Source organism: Mycteria americana, chromosome 19, assembly GCF_035582795.1.
Source record: "Mycteria americana isolate JAX WOST 10 ecotype Jacksonville Zoo and Gardens chromosome 19, USCA_MyAme_1.0, whole genome shotgun sequence".
Taxonomy (NCBI): Eukaryota; Metazoa; Chordata; class Aves; order Ciconiiformes; family Ciconiidae; genus Mycteria; species Mycteria americana.
Window position 1 is genome coordinate 3,979,296 of NC_134383.1, and position 16,632 is coordinate 3,995,927.

The 16,632-nt window shown below is 56.8% G+C and overlaps 1 protein-coding gene across 1 annotated transcript in view; it reads left to right on the plus strand.

Moving 5' to 3' along the window:
• The window catches only part of TECTA (tectorin alpha), a 28,461-nt gene extending 15,657 nt beyond the window's left edge, over positions 1–12,804 (plus strand). Inside the window, exons 10-23 of the mRNA XM_075521343.1 lie at positions 958–1,568; positions 2,005–2,566; positions 3,976–4,175; positions 5,644–6,027; positions 6,697–6,983; positions 7,075–7,355; positions 7,530–7,640; positions 7,990–8,192; positions 8,923–9,086; positions 9,242–9,490; positions 10,042–10,204; positions 10,507–10,594; positions 11,231–11,347; positions 11,811–12,804. Of these exons, the coding sequence (XP_075377458.1) occupies positions 958–1,568; positions 2,005–2,566; positions 3,976–4,175; positions 5,644–6,027; positions 6,697–6,983; positions 7,075–7,355; positions 7,530–7,640; positions 7,990–8,192; positions 8,923–9,086; positions 9,242–9,490; positions 10,042–10,204; positions 10,507–10,594; positions 11,231–11,347; positions 11,811–11,911 (3,521 nt within the window). The 3' untranslated portion in view covers positions 11,912–12,804. The remainder of the gene's footprint in view (positions 1–957; positions 1,569–2,004; positions 2,567–3,975; positions 4,176–5,643; positions 6,028–6,696; positions 6,984–7,074; positions 7,356–7,529; positions 7,641–7,989; positions 8,193–8,922; positions 9,087–9,241; positions 9,491–10,041; positions 10,205–10,506; positions 10,595–11,230; positions 11,348–11,810) is intronic.
• Positions 12,805–16,632: the final 3,828 nt, after the last annotated feature.

Below are 16,632 nucleotides of genomic sequence, written 5' to 3' on the forward strand. Positions count from 1 at the left end.
CCCAACGGCACTTATGGCAGCATTAGATGTCCAAAGTCATATGAAGGGGTAGGGGTGGAGGTGTCTAAACGTTGGCAATCTGGGACGATTTTCCCACTCTCTTCCCTACCAGTCATACAAAGATCGGCTTTGCTGTCGGAAGAGCTATGCCCAGTAGAGCTTTCTGCCATGAGGGAGGCTGGCGCATACAAAGCGCTCTCCCACGTAGCGTATGGAAGGGAAAGGGGAATTGTGGTAGGAATGCAATGTCTCCTGAGCCTGAAGGCAAGGCAGCACCGCCCCGTGTACCAATGGCAGTTTCTAAGCGGTGCTCGTGCTGGCAGAGACAGATTTCCCAGTGAGGTGATTTCAGGGTGGCATTTCAGGAGGTATCAGGAGTTTTATGATGTGGTGTAGGAGCATTCCGGAGCCACAGATGGTGTCTGACAGTGCTGTACGCCACCACCAGAGGATAATTTGAATAACGCTTGTTTTTAGCTGTCGCTATAAACTTGCTGTTGGTGGGAAAACATTCATAATTCAGAAGCGAATGTGAAAAATCCCCAGCATGGAAGTACATGGTGGGGAAGCAGCCCCTGTCTCCACCACGGAGGTTTGAGGGAGGCATCTGTTTGGGAAGCGGGGAGTGGCGCATCCTCTCCATTCCAGGCAGCGGCCCGAGGCCAAGCCCTGGCCTTGTACCCTCTGAAATAGCGGGAGGAGATGTCACTCAGCACGTGGTGGGACGGGGCTGTGATGTGAGGAGGGCGATGGCTGAGAGGAGAAGGGGTTGCAAAGGGGATGGGAGGAGCCGGTGGTCAGCAAGGTGCTGGGACTGTTTCCCCTCTTGCTCCCCCTCCCCCCCCCCCGATTGGTCGCTGCTCACCCCGTTCCCACCTTTTGCCTGGTCCCCCACTCCGCGCTGCCCCAAGGCTGCCAGAGCTGGGAACTCACCCTCCACGTTTGTCGGCCCTGCAGCTCTCACCTGCCCTGAGAATAGCCATTTCGAGGAGTGCATGAGCTGCGTGGAGACCTGCGAGACCCTGGCCACGGGCCCCGTCTGCGCAGATGCCTGCGCGGAGGGCTGCCAGTGCGACGAGGGCTTCGCCCTCCGCGGCACCCGCTGTGTTCCCCGTGGTGAGTGTGGCTGCAATTTCGAGGGGCGCCAGCTGGCCACCAACCAGACCTTTTGGATGGACATTGCCTGCCACTTCCTCTGCTACTGCAACGGCTCTGACAACAGCGTGTACTGTGAGAACACCTCCTGCAAGGACGACGAGTATTGCCTGGAGGAGAACGGCCTCTACTACTGCCACGTCCGCACTGATGCCTCCTGCATCGTCTCTGGCTATGGACACTACCTGACTTTCGATGGCTACTCTTTTGACTTCCAGAGCAGCTGCGCATTGGTCCTGTGCACCACGATTGCTCGGCCGAGGGCGGAGCGCTCGGACACTTTCCCGACGTTCACTGTCACAGCCAAGAACGAGGATCGGGACACCTCTCTGGCCCTGTGGGTGAAACAAGTTGAAGTGGAGGTCTTCAATTACAACATCGTCATCCACCGTGCCTACAAATATACTGTGCTGGTGAGTGCGCAGGGTCAAGAGGGCCGGCGTTACTTCTCCCTGCCGTGGCTCCCAAACCATGGAGCAATTCCCTAGGCACGAGGCCTTATGGCTTGCAAGGTTTTCCGGGAGTTGGGAAGGGCATACAGAATCACAGAATCGCATAGGTTGGAAAAGACCTTTAAGATCATCGAGTCCAACCATAAACCTCACACTACCAAGTCCACCACTATACCATGTCCCTAACCATGTCCCATACGCTTGGGCTTGTCCCTAGGGTGCTGCCAGGCACAGCTTTCGGAGGGGACTTCCGTTTTGGCTGCCTTGTTTTGGACGTAGAGGCGAGGCCAGTGGGGGACCTTGCTCTGGGAGTGCCAAGCCACCCTCCTTCGTGTCCTCCCGCGGAAGCTCCGATCAGCATCCCCACTCACAGTGCATCTTGTTTCCTTCCCCGCAGATCAACGACGAGCGTCTCTACCTGCCCCTGAAGCTGGGCCAGGGCAAAGTGAACATCTTTGCCTTTGGCTTTCACATTGTGGTTGAGACCGACTTTGGGCTGAAGGTGGTGTACGACTGGAAGACCTTCCTCTCTGTCACCATCCCGCGCAGCTTCCAGAACCTGACCTACGGCCTCTGCGGCCGCTACAACGGCAACCCCGAGGACGACCTGGTGGCCGCGGGTGGCGCGCCGGCCACCAGCATCGCTGACTTCATCCAGAGCTGGGCGAAGCAGGATGTGTTCTGCCGCATGGGCTGTGGTGACCGCTGCCCCGCCTGCGGGAAGGTGGAAGGCTTCTGGAAACCCCAGCAGCTCTGCAGCCTCATCCCGAGCCAAAGCGGCGTTTTCGCCAAGTGCCACAGCAAGATCAGCCCCAGCTTCTTCTACAAGAACTGCCTCTTTGACACCTGCGTCGATGGAGGAGCCATGCAAACGGCCTGCAGCTGGCTGCAGAATTATGCCAGCACGTGCCAAACGCAGGGCATTGCCATTACTGGTTGGAGGAACTTCACCTCGTGCTGTAAGTGCCACCCTGCCTCCAGGCCCTTATTCCCTAGAGGTGCTTCCTGGGGCCATCCACTGTAGCCATAGCACTTGCCAGAGCTCACCCCATAGAGAGGTAGCAGAGCAACACGGGGAGCGCCAGCGGGTGCCCACTACCCCTGGGCCATTGACCTGGACACATCCCAGGTCCCCACGGTCAGTGCCTGGGCAAGGCCCTGGGGATCCCCTCCTCCCTGCAGGATAAGGGCGTAGAAGACAGAGCGGTGAGCTAAAGCGGCGTAGTAGGTGTGCACGTAGTCACCACCGAGTGCACCAGCCCGACCTGTGTGTGGACCAGGGAGGGGGAGGCCGATGGCCTGGCAGCCAGTCCCTGCCGTGCTTGCCGGGTGGGGCGGGGGGGGTGGGGGGCGGGTGGGGTGTGGGATCAGGTCTCGGGGGGGGGGTGGCGGGCGGGTATGTTCTCTTGGAGTTGTTACAAACTGCACGTGGTGCAGGAGCAGGGAGGGAAAGAGGGAAGCCTCAAGTTCAGAAGGTATCAGCCATCCCTCCGTTTTTAAGCAGCAATTGTATTAGTCAGCTTCCAAGCCAGGAGTACGTGTTTGCTCTAATGAAGCCGCATGCTCTTGTCAATAAGATTATGATGCGATGTTCAATTAGACTCCCGAGGGCGGGGGCCGTGAGCCTCTCTGGCAGCCAATCTATCTGGCAAATCAGATGGGAAGTAATTGTCTTTGCTAACAAGACTGAAAATTAAATTTATGTCGTTCTTCCTTCTAACGAGCAAACTCATGGCTCAGAAGGCACCGCTCTCATGGGGCAGGGACAGTGAGGCCGCTGACCGGCACCCTGCACGCCAGGTCCTAAATGGTCCCCGGCGGGGCGTGGGGAGAGGCAGCCTGCCCAGGCACGAGCAGCAATCCTTGCAGGCTTCACACTCTGATGGACCGGCAAAAACATGTCCCCTGAAATGCAGTCCTCACACAGAGAGCGCAGAGGCTCCGTGTGCTGCCTGAAAGGCCCAGGGGCCAGCTCGGGCATCCCTCCCGGAGGGAGATGTTAATCTGGTGTCAGTGAGTAGGCTTCTTTGCAGGAGAGCAGGGAGCATGGGAAAAGGGCTCTCGGGAAACTGCCGTGCAGGACCTCAGACAGTGGTGAGTAACAGAGAAGTGTTGCTCAGCTTGGACTAGGCAGCTGGCAAGCGATGTAGGACAGAGGGACGAAGGCTGCCTTTTCCCTTCAGTTGCATGCCCGGGAGCTCCAGGTCCCTCTCTGGGCAACGTGGTCCATGTTAACCACCTTGGCAGGGGAGTTAGCTGCCCAGGGACACCAGCAGCGGGCATTACGGCCCCATGTGTGGCTGGCCGCCAGGTTGGTTTTGTCTGGGGAGATAATCTGTATCCGTTTTGTCCTCTGGTAACGTCGCAGCCGTCAGCTGTCCCCCCAACAGCCACTACGAGAGCTGCGTGTCCCTGTGCCAGCCTCGATGTGCTGCCATCCGGCTGAAGAGCGACTGCAGCCACTACTGCGTGGAGGGATGCCAGTGTGACCCTGGGTACGTCCTCAATGGCAAGAGCTGCATCCTTCCCCACAACTGCGGCTGCTACTCCGATGGCAAATACTATGAGGTACGCTGCTCACGTCCTTCTCTCGGGGCTTCTTCCCACCCTTTTTCTGATATTCCCGGGCAGCGTCTCGTGCCCTGAGCGGGGAAGGTGGTCAGGCCAGGCTGCTACTGGGTGTCACGCTGGATCCGTTTGCCAGGGTCATAGCCTCAGTCAGAGAGAGTGCTCCACAGGGCCTGGAGGGACAGGTCCTCTCCTTCGTCAGCATCGTGTGTCTGTGGCCATGCTTGGGGATTGCTCTGAAGTCTGGTGTGTTTGCACCAAGCAAGAGTGAGCACGGAATGAGGGGCAGAGCAGGCAGACGTGCATCGAGCGGAGGCAGAGAGAGGTGAAGAGGGCTCCATAGCGAAGTCCCAGCAATGGTCTGTGGGGCGTTTGCTGGGGCCAAGCTGTCCTGCGGTCTCCCAAGTCCACCTCTGAGGTGCAGAGCATATTACCATCACTTCTGCTGGCGGAGTCCCTGTGTTGGGGCCGGGGTCCAGCTCTGATCTGGCTACTGGCACGCACTCGGGTCAGGGGCACCTCGCCTGCACCAGTCTCATTTCCAGCCCAAGTCTTGCACGGCCGCTCTTTTGGAGCTTCATCCGAGGAAGGCCAGCATAGAGCAAGGAAGCCTCAATCCAAGGGCCCCATGGGAATTATAGCTCCTAGAGGAGTGGAAAGGTGGAGTCGGTAAGACTCCACAAGGTGAGAGGCCGGTACCACGCTGGTGATGGAAACCGTGGTGTCGGTGAGGGTAGGGATGACACAGTGGTGGCACGGGGAGAGGAGAGGAGAGGAGGGAGTCTTTCTGTCTGGCAAAATCGTCTCATGGTTGTTGGGTGAGGGTGACTCGGGTGTCAGGTAGGGATGGGAGGGAACTGGTGGAGGGTGGGGAAGAAAGGGTGGTGACTGGGAAGACTGGCTTTGATGAGTGCCAGAGTCCACTACTGTATGACCACGTTGGTCTAAGTATTCCACAAGAGACGGGTTTACTGTTTCACATGAAATTTACTTGTTTGTAGCTATTGGATGTTACTTGGGAGTTTGATTCAGCAGGGTGTTGTGCTGATGGCATTGCTCATATTATAGTGGGTTGTATTTTGTGTCGGTGAAACTGTTCTGCATAAGGTGTCTTTGCCAAGCCCCACACTCATAACAAGCCAGTATCGTGGTTCTGTTGTATGGGGACCTTAGCAGACGGGCTGGTGGCCGGCAGGGCACAAGAAAGGGGTCAAGGAGGTATCTAGCGCACTGTCTTTTTTGTGCATGTACGAGAGGCGAGGGAGGGTGCGGCGGCAGTGGAAACGTGCAGTTTCCTCATGCCTGCGGGCAGCAGAGACGTTGCAAGGTAGGTGCAAGCTGCCAGTGTGTTCTTTGGGCCTTTTCCTCTGTCCTCGTTGCCCGCTCTCGCTTGCCATGCAGCGGAAGGGCGTAAACCTTGGCCCAAGGGACTGCAGAGGGTAGAGCCAGTGACGGGTCCCTCTTTTAGCCCAAGCAGCTCTTCTGGAACGGGGACTGCACCCGCCGGTGCCGTTGCTTCCGGCGCAACCTCATCCAGTGCGACCCACGGCACTGCAAGTCGGACGAGGAGTGTGCCCTGCGCAATGGCGTCCGCGGCTGCTTCAGCACCAGGAGCTCCTTCTGCCTGGCTGCAGGTGGCGGTGTCTTCCGCACCTTTGACGGGGCCTTCCTCCGCTTCCCCGCCAACTGCGCCTTCGTCCTCTCTACCATCTGCCAGAAGCTGCCCGACTTCTCCTTCCAGCTCATCATCAACTTTGACAAATGGTCCTCACCCAACCTCACCATCATCTCCCCCGTGTACTTCTACATCAATGAGGAGCAGATCCTTATCAGCGACAGGAATACCGTCAAGGTAAGGTCTTGTGGGGGGCATCCACCCCCTCTGGAGAGGGGCCGCAGGCCGGGAGGTGGGGGACCGGCACCCAAGTGGAGGAGGATGGCGCACAGGGCCGCACAACAGTCTCCGCGAGGGCCCCAGAAGGCTCTGTCAGTGGCTTTGCGTCCTAGTCGAGGCAGCTCTATGAGTGAGGGATGCAGCCGTCATCTGTTGGGCTTTGTGGAGGGATACCAGTGGGGACAAAAGGGCTAACAGGAGGCAAGGCCATCCGCAGCCTGGGATTTTGTAGTTGTGTACCTGTCTACCTCTCAGTAGTGCGGGCGAAGCTGTCCTTTTGAGCAGAGGGGCACGGAGGGCTGGCTATTGCTACAGTGTCACTTGGTGTCTGAAGGGCACCATCTGTGGCCTTTCCTGGTGAGTGATGAGTCCCAAGCTGGAGCCTCTGCACGTGAGTAGGGCTCCCTTTGCGGCGCAGCCTCGTGTGGGCATTTAAGGGAGGTGGTGTGCTCAGAGTGATCCGTTGGGCCAGAAGGAGGAGGAGGATACGCCGGCCCCCGCCAAAGACAAGGCGGTGTGTTTTCATGGCTGGGATATCGGGAAGCAGTTGCAGAACCATTTGCACACTCGCGTCCATATGTGGAAGGCACGGGAGGGATGGCAGTCTTGCGTCCTTTCCTGCGCCAGGTGAATGGCAGCCACGTGAACATCCCCTTCGTCACGGGGCTTTCCACGAAGATCTTCAGCCAGGAGGGCTTCCTCGTCATTGACTCCAGCCCTGACATCCAGATCCGCTACAATGGCTTCAATGTCATCAAAATCACCATCGGGGAGCGGCTGCAGAACAAGGTGTGCGGCCTCTGTGGCAACTTCAACGGCGACCGGACGGATGACCATGCGACGCTGCGGGGGAAGCCGGCAGTCAGCAGCGTGGTGCTGGCACAGAGCTGGAAGACAAATGGCATGCAGAAGAGGTGAGCGGTCGGACGGCCCTTCCCCGCTGGGTGGGAGCAGGAGTGGGGCCGGCCGCGATGGGAGCCTCTGTGACATGTCTGGTGCCCACAGCTGCAATGAGCTGCAGTACTCGCAGTATGCTGCCTCCTGCGACAACGTCCAGATCCAGGAGCTGCAGAGTGACAGCTACTGCCTGAAGCTGACGGACATGAAAGGCTTCTTCCAGCCCTGCTATGGCCTCCTGGACCCCCTCCCCTTTTATGAGTCCTGCTTTCTGGATGGCTGCTACAACCACAAGAAGGTCCAGCTGTGTGGCTCGTTGGCTGCCTACGGTGAGGCCTGTCGCACCTTTGGCATCCTGGGCACCGAGTGGATCGAGAAGGAGAATTGCTGTAAGAGAGCCAGGGGCTGTCTGGGTCAAGAGGAGCCGTGTCCCACCGGGACCGCAACTGGCGGGAGAGGGGGAGAGGGGCCGGCAGGGCGGGGGTGGCCCATGGCGGTTGGAGGTGCCTGCCCTGTGGTCTGAGGATAAAGACTGTGTTTGTGCTCCGTCTTGTGCTGTTTAGCAGGAGTGGTGGAAGATCCCTGCATGGGCGCCGACTGCCCCAACCGCAGCTGTGAGCTGGACAACGGTGGGGAGCTGTGTGGCTGCATCGAGCCCCCGCCCTATGGGAACAGTGAGTCCTCCGGTCCTGGCCGCAGGGTCGGTGCCAAGCTGCGTGGGTGCATATTAGGCTGTTGGACCACCAGGGCTTTGGGAAGGGAGGTGCCGAGGGCTGGGACCTCTGCCAAGACGGGGTTTCGTGACCATGCGCAGTTCAGGTCGGGAGCAGGTTTTCTGAAGCGCACGTTATGGGCGTCTCTGGCTCAGGAGCACATTGAACAGCAGGGACGTTGGATGGGCAAGGTGTGCTGCAGGAGATGGTCCCAGCCCATTTCTGGCAGTGGGGAGGAGGGCCGGGTGGGCCGGCGGCCTGGGCCTGCAGTGCTATTTGTGGTAATCTGAGGCTGTCTCGTCTTCTCTAGCCACCCATGACATCATTGATGCGGAGGTGACCTGCAAAGCTGCCCAAATGGAGGTGTCCATCTCGAAGTGCAAGCTGTTCCAGCTGGGCTTTGAGCGCGAGGGGGTGCGGGTCAATGACCGCCACTGCCCTGGCATCGAAGGGGAGGACTTCATCTCCTTCCAGATCAACAACACCAAGGGCAACTGTGGCAATGTGGTGCAGGTGAGCTGGAGCACAGGGTATGCGAGGCCGGGAGCGAAGGCTGGGCCGTTCATCTTGTCATCCTTGCGAACTTGAGGGCAGAGGAGGCGGGGGGAGCATGCCTTTGGGAGACCACCTGATAGAGCAAAAGGGACTTGAGAGTCAGCTGGTGCCTGGGATGCAGGTGTAGCTCTGACTATCGATCGGAGAGGCTTGCATTTGGGCAGTAGGTCGTGGGCAGACTTTGTAGCACACGGGGTCTTTTGGCACGGGGTTGCCGTCACCCCACTGACTGGCATCCCCGTCCAGAGGACGCAGGAGGCAGCAGAGGAGTAGCGGGGAGGCTGAGGACAGTGATCTGTGTATTCTGAGCCGTTATGTATGCAAGGAATTTGTTGGCATGGGGGGCTTTGAGGTAGTGCAGTTTTGTGCCAGCCAGGCAGTCTTTCTCCGTGGTGGCAGCAGCCCGGCTCGACACCAGGGTTGGGGCGGGGGCGTGTGTCAATGTGAGCGACGCTCGGGAGGTGCTTTCATGGGATGGGGGCCAGGGAAAACAGAGGCAGGTCTTGTAGAGTAAGGATGCTGCCCAGCAGTTCCTAGCCCTGCCATATTGTACCCTTTCTGGCCAGAAGCAGTGGAGGGGCGGTGGGGCCCTCGGCATTGCGTGGCTCGTGTAGGGGCCGAGGCATTCGTTAGGAGCAAGGGAGCAGAGATGGCTGGTCTCGAGTGACTCCCTGCATTCCTTCTGCAGTCAAACAGCACGCATATAGTGTACAAGAACACGGTGTGGATTGAAAGCGCAAACAACACGGGCAACATCATCACCCGGGACCGGACCATCAACGTGGAGTTTTCCTGCGCCTACGAGCTGGACATCAAGATCTCCCTCGATTCGGTTGTGCGGCCGATGCTCAGGTAGGAGCCAGGGTGAGATGCGCAGCCTCTCCCATTGCACGGGCGCAGGAGCATGAAGGTGGAGGGTGAGGCGGGGAGGGTCCAAAGCAAGGCGCCGAGCTGGGGGTTTGTAGCCTTTCCTCCATCTGAGGTGCTATTTTTTTTGTCATCGTTAGCGTGATTAACCTGACGGTGCCGACGCAGGAAGGAAGCTTCACGACCAAGATGGCCCTGTACAAGAACTCATCCTACAAGCACCCCTACCGTCAGGGTGAGGTGGTGCTCACCACCCGGGATGTGCTCTACGTGGGGGTCTTTGTCGTCGGGGCCGATTCCAACCACTTGATCCTCATGCTGAACAAGTGCTATGCGACCCCCTCGCGGGACAGCAACGACAAGCTGCGCTACTTCATCATCGAGGGAGGGTGAGCGACTGCGGGCCAGGTGGCCCAGCACGCCCTGTTGTTTTTCATCGTGTCTGTTGGGGAGGGTGCTCAAAGGGGCGTCATCATCGATCGGAGCGGGGGGACCTTTCGGTTAGTGAGATGGCTGACCAAGATCTGGAAAGGATGGGGAACAAGGCCGCTCACGTTGTTAGTGCAGGAGTTAGTTCGCTTAGCATAGAGGTAGCCGGGGGCCCTGCGTGCGATGGAGTCCCAGCAGTGGAGAGAAGCGGCCTTCCTTGCGTTGCTGATGCCGCAGACATTGGGGTGTCTGTAGGAGACAGGGGCACGTGGATCATGGCGGAGGCATCTTGGGAAACGAGAGTACAATGAAGTTGGACATGCCAGAGAGAGGGCACACTATAGAGGCAGGGCATGACGCCCTCATCCAGAGGAGGTGGTCATGGTGGAATCTAAGCATGCCACCACAGGACCCGGGGCGAGGGGCCTTATGGGGACAGGGGTGAGCAGCGTCCGTCAAAGGAGGGTCCCGGTCACGGGAGGGTTGGGGCGAGTGTCGGTGCTTTGCGCAGGTGCCAAAACATGAAGGACAACACCATTGGCATAGAGGAGAATGGGGTATCATTGACGTGTCGCTTCCACGTCACCGTCTTCAAGTTCATCGGGGATTATGATGAAGTTCACCTCCACTGTGCTGTCTCGCTCTGCGATTCGGAGAAATACTCCTGCAAAATAGTAAGTGGGGCAAGTGCTGAGGGACAGGTCACTTGCTTTGCAGGGCTCCAGCAAAGCATGGTGAGCCCAGTTGACCCGGTGTCAGAGTGGCCAGAAATGTAGCCCCAAGGGCGAGGCCGGGAGGGTCTCGCGTGTCCCTCTAGGTGCTGGGAGGAGAGACCTGCCAGGGGCAGGTCGCCTCAGGACCTGTGCTCTCTGAGCCTAGTCACAGGGTCCCTTTGGGAGCCGGGCCGGCCAGAGGGGTGCGGCAGGGCCCCAGGCAGGGGCCGAGAGTGACGGAGGCAGCGTTTATCCTCGCCTAGAACTGCCCTCAGCACGTGAGGATGGCCAGCGCGTTTGCCGAGGAGCCCAAGGAGCAGATCATCTCAGTGGGGCCTATTAGGAGGAAGCGTAAGTGTGTGTGACCCCAAGGAAGGCAGCAGGGCTTTGCTGCCAGAGCCCAGTGGCGTGCCATGGGGCAGTACCTGGGCACGGGGGCGAGGGAGCGTGCGTGCGTGCGTCCTGCAGGGAGAGGCTGTTCCTTTGAGCAGGAACTGGGACAAGTGCACGAGAGCGCTCAGGGGGTTTTTGCTGCTGGGAGGCGAGGGAGGAGAGCGTGCGGGTGCCGGCTGGATGGGCACAGGTGCGGGCCACGTCAGGGGTCTGCCTCGCTCGGGGACGTGTGTTCCTAGGGGTCCGGGGGGGGGGGGGGGTGTCACACAGGAGATGGCATGACGGCAGGGAGGGTGGTGGGAGCCCGGGGTAGTGTGGGGCGTTCCATTTCTGGCCCTGTGCTGTGGGTGCTCCTCTTTGTCTTCCTGAAAGGCCCCTGGAGGGTTGTGAGCACCAGACTAGGTGCTGCTTTGGTGCCATGGGGGATGACAGGAGCTTAGCCCCATGTGTGACGTGAGGATGTGCCCAGCAGTTGATGGGCGTGCTCTCATGGCCCTGTTGTAGCAGGGAGTGTGTGAGTGGGGGTCTTCGGCAGCTAAGGACTGGGGGCTTGGGAGCATTGCTCAGGTGTCTCCCTGTGCTCTTCGTGCCCAGGATCAGACTGGTGTGAGGACAATGGAGGCTGTGAGCAGATCTGCACGAGCCGGGCAGATGGACCCCTGTGCAGCTGTGTGACGGGAATGCTGCAAGGGGACGGCAAGAGCTGCAGGGGCAAGTACCAGGGGCAGCGCAGGAGGAGTCAGGGCAAGCATAGAGGGGGCTTCTACGCCCAACCCGAGGGGCCATAGGGGTGAGCAACATGGGAGAGGTGCCTGGAATGTGTGACGTGTCACAGAGAGGAGGGAGGCAGAGGGCAGGGAGATGGGTGTGTGCCGTTCCTGGGGAACGGCGGTGCTTGGTGGTGCAGCGCCTGAGGGCTGTGAGGCCAATGATGGCAGACTTTGAAGAGCTGGCAGGCAGTCAGCTGCAAGGGTGGTGATAGTGTGGTGTGGGGCAGCAGCAGGGTAGTGTAGAGGCCACCGGTAGCGTTTGGAGGCCAACTAAAGGGCTTGCGGGGGGGGCGGGGCCAGCAACGAGGTGTTCGTAGGGCACCCAGGGTGTCGCAGGGGGAAGGGAGGCACCCATTGCATGTGTGCCAGGGCTGCAGTTCACGTGGGTCTTGTTGTGTTGGCAGCCTCCAGCTCTTCAGGGGAGCACCGCACCCAAGCGACCCTTCTGGTGGCAGCCCAGCTGTGGCTGTGGCTGCACACAGCTCCGTGGGACCTGACCTCGTAGGCGCAGCTCCGCCACCCAGCCAAGTACTGTTCTCGTGTCAGCCTGAAGTCTTTGTAGGGTAGGAGACGGCACCCCCCACAGTGGCCATGCTGCCACCGACCCATCCTGCTGCATGGAGGCAAGAGAGGGACTTGACCTGGAGAGAGATCGGACCTGGACATGAAGGTGGTGCGTGGCAGGCACAACAGCAAGACCGAGCTGGATGTTTGCTGGCATCAATGCAAGACTTGGGGTTTTTTTGCAGCTTTTTCCCAGGCTTTCCCTTGTAGCATGCACTGTAGGTGGCCCGCACCCCTGTCGGTAGAGTGGGGTGGGCTGGAGTGTGTGCCATCCCCCTCGCACGGACAGCCACGGGTGTCCTCGGGAGCTGCCATCGGTGTCTTGTAAGCACATGCACTCAGCCAGAGGTAGGTGTTGCGGCACGGGTCGCAGCGGTGTGTCATTGTATGTCATGACACCTTGGGAGCACGTCACTCCCCGGCACTCCGGAGCAGAGGTGTCATCGAGGCGTGTGGCTGAGGGCTGAGCTCGTCCCCGAGGGTCTGGGAAGACTGTTAGTGCGCTGTGGTAGTGAGAACCCAGTCCCAATGTCTGGAAAGAGGTGCTTTCTGGTGGGCAGGAGCAAGAGCCAGAGAAATGAGGGGTGGAATTCCCTCCCATCTTTGTGTGGCGTGCTGCGGCAGTTTTTTGAGGATGAGAGCGGGGTCTGTGGGCACGGGGTGGTGTCAGGGTACCCAGCAGGAGAGTCAACGGGCCTTGGGGTGCCAGTGGGTGTGGGGGGCCTGTCTGTGTTGGTGTCTTGTCTTGTGTTTGTACTCTGTGAAATGGCTGCGTGGGAATAAAAAGTGTTGTAATCCTTCATAAGCGGTGTGGTCCTGTATGATGGCAGCAAGGATGGGGTGAGGCAGGTGGGGCCGGGAGGATGCTGGGGGCGGGGAGCAGGGTTTTCAGGGCATGCATGGTTGGCAGGTCTGTGGCAGTCTGGTGTTTGGTGAGGGATAGAGTTGTCTTGGTGTTCCTGGTGTAGGTGTGCTGTCTGGGACGACAGGCCATTTGCAGCTGGGTGGAAACCCAGGAGGGAGGGGTCTCTCAGGGGGAGCGGGAGCAGTCATGGGAGCAGCCTGATACAGCAGAGGGGGTCCGGTGCAGGAGCCTGCCTGGAGAGGGCCTTTTCTGCCGGGGCTGGCATGGGGATGGGGGGTGATGCTCAAGAGGAGCACTGGATGAACTGGAAGCATTGGTCAGCTCCCAGAGCTACGAAATCATTGCTATTAGTGAGACTTGGTGGAACGAGTCCCATGATTGGAGCGCCGGGCTGGAGGGCTACAGGCTGTGCAGGCACGGTGGAGGTGTTGCACTATACTATATAAGGGAGAGGTTTGATTATACAGCCCTTACAGTTAGTGACAATGTGGTTGAGAGCCTCCGGGTGAGGATTAGGGGGATGGAAAACAAAGGAGATGTTGTAGTGGGCTTCTACTACCAATCGCCCAGCCAGGATGTAAGCACTGATGAGTTATTCTATAGGCAATTAGGAGAAATGTCTGGATCGGTATCCCTTGTCCTTATGGGAGATGTCAACTTCCCAGATATCAACTGGGAATATCATACTGCTGTGATGAGCAGGTCTTGGAAATTCTTGATGTTTGTAGGAGATAAACCTCTTGTCGCAGGTAGTCAGCGAGCCAATTAGGAAAGATGCCCTCCTAGACTTGCTATTTGTGAATAGAGAAGTTGGGGGTAGCTATCTAAGTAACTGACTGTGTTGGTGATGGAGGGGGCTAAGTCTGTTGTTGATGCTCTTAGTGACTGGGTGCCTTGGCAGGGGGGGTCTGGTGAGGAGTGCCTGGCTTTCTTGGTGGTGCCTGTGGCAGTGGGACGCTGTGGGGGAGGAGGATGCCTGCTGTGACTGTCTTTAACAGCTCCTGCCCTGTATTTGCAGCCCTGAACCCCCTGTGTTGGCTGCTCCTCAGGAGCTGCTCTTCTGAGCTCTGCCCTACATTCTGCAAGCACCTCTTATCTTGCGTCTTCCCATGGACTCTGGGCGTTGCTACAGGCCCACAAGACAAGTGAGGTCCTGATGCTTGTAATCTATGAGGGGCCTGCCACGCCTAGAACGCAAAGGTTCTAGGGACAACATGGTACTCTGTGGGCAATCAGGAAAGGCAACGAGCCGTTCCATACCCTGACAGACACTATGCCTTACGTCCCTGCCACTTTCTTGAAAAAATGCTAAAACTCCATATACAGATGTATACAAGATGCTCACCTTAACACCTGCTAGATCATGTCTCCATCAGTCCTATTAAGAGATGATGTCCAGAACTTCCACGGTGTACAGCAAAACTTGTGAAAAAAACAAGGTTCTATCTTCAATAAAGTCAAGAATTCCAGGAAAACACAATGCACTTAGAATAAGAAAAAAACCCAAAACATACTACTAAACCATCTTGCCACCCCTGAACACCCAATACAAAATTACTCACCTGAAAAAAAAAAAAGCAGTATATAAGGGTACTTTCTGCTATATATGCTGCTGAACTTTGACTGGGCCTGAGGCCCTTATCTCAAACAGACACCTCCACTTCTCTCAGTGTCAAAACACATCTACCCAAATAGCTCAGACAGCTCAAAACCTGCAATCAACTGAAGGAACAACAGAGCACAGATGCCCAAGAGCAGACCGAGCTCCCTCATGAGAGGCTGTGGCCCATATACTCCGGGCCCTGCCTACCACCCTGCTCACAGTCCCCTGGGAACAGGGAGGGGCGAACCACCAAAAGGCATAAAAGTGGCCGGGAGTTTTCTCATCTGCCCTAAGTTTACAGCATGCAAAGCACTGAACAGAGAAAGCGACCCTTACTGGAGACGACGATCTCTGCTCTTTTACTACAACTACATCAGCCATGTGACCAGGTAGGGAATTAAACTTAATTTTTCTGAGACGTAGATAGAACAAGATAGGTGTCATACTAAGCTACATAGGAAAGTAGCTCTTTAAATGCAATAACAAGATTATTATCAAAAATTATGTGCTTTAGTTCCCTATAAAAAAACCCAAAATGCTATGCGGTTACACTTCATTTCTAGCAAGACCACACATGCTTCCTAACTTCTACAAGAACTACCTTCTGGATAGGACTGAATGACAAAGCAGAATTAGATCCTGTAAGAATCCCTTCTCAAAAATACCTCTGGCTGCAAAGTAAATTATTTACTGTAAATCACTAACGATCCAGAGGGACCTCAACGGTCTCTCTGACTGACTCCCTTAACAGAACTAGGTAAGTCCCAAAGGACAGAAAACTCAAAAAAACCCATGGAAATACAATGTATCAGAAGCTGTATGAAGCAGCCTAAGTAACACCTAAGTAGCTAGAACAAAAATAAATTGCAAAACACGACAAAAAATTACCACAGGAGATGTGTCGATAAAAATAGATGAAGGCTATCGCCTTCTCTGAAAAACTCAAGAGGAGATCTGAGCTGAGGATAGACATCTTTGGGGTACCAGATACCAAACCGAAACATACTATAAGACAGAAAACAGACAGGCTGCTGTGGAGCACAAGGATGGCTTTGGCAAAGGTTCTGACAGAACGAGAGGCACCGTCACAGGGATGAGAGCAGTCCCGAAGGGGCTGGAGAGACTGCTGGTTTGGGCTGGGATAGAGTTAATTTTCTTTATAGTAGCTAGTGTGGGGCTATGTTCTGGATTTGTGCTGGAAACAGTGTTGATAATACAGAGATGTTTTAGCTGTTGTGGAGTAGCGCTTATACTAAATCAAGGACTTTTCAGCTTCCCATGCTCTGCCGGGTGCACAAGAAGCTGGGAGGGGACACGGCTGGGACAGCTGACCCCAACTGGCCCAAGGGACATCCCACACCGCATGGCTTCACGCTCAGCATGTAAAGCTGGGGGGAAGAAGAAAGAATGGGGGACGTTTGGGTGATGGCGTTTGTCTTCCCAAGTCACCGTTACGTGGGATGGAGCCCTGCTTTCCTGGAGATGGCTGAGCACCTGCCTGCCCGTGGAAAGGAGTGAAGGAATTCCTTGCTTTGCTTTGCTTGCGTGGGGCTCTTGCTTTACCTAATAAACCATCTTTACCTCAACCCATGAGTTTTCTCACTTTTACTCTTCCTATTCACTCCCCGATCGCATCAGGGGGGAGTGAGCGAGCGGCTTTGTGGTGCTTGGCTGGGGTTAAACCATGACAGAGACTAAGAAGTCTCAGGGATGCAGGGAATTCAACAATGTACAGATGTCCTCAGGGGACTAAATGGAGGCACACCAAATGGACGAGAGGACAGATAGACTGCCTGGGTAACAGATGCAGACTCAGGAAGGGTTCTGAGGGGAAAAGAGGGGTGCAAAGTGCCCTGCCAATCTAAAACAGAGCTCTGGGGCATAGGAGATGTCTCATGAGAGCTCAGTAAAGGGAGCAGAGGAGTCCCGAGGGGGCCTGAGAGACCAAATAAGCCTCAGAGATAACAATGAAGAACTCTGAAGGGGATTTCAACCAAGCACAGATGTTGTCAGGAGGCTGGGGGCTGAATGAAGGCATCCTAAACAGCAAAGAGTAAGATAAGAGTGCACACCAAAAAAAAAAAAAAAAAAAAAAAAAAATCAAAAGGGAGCCAAAATGCTACGAGAGCCTTGCAGAGTACAAGAAAGGACTCAGATGACATTGCTAGAGAGAGTAGAGGAATTAGGAGGGGGC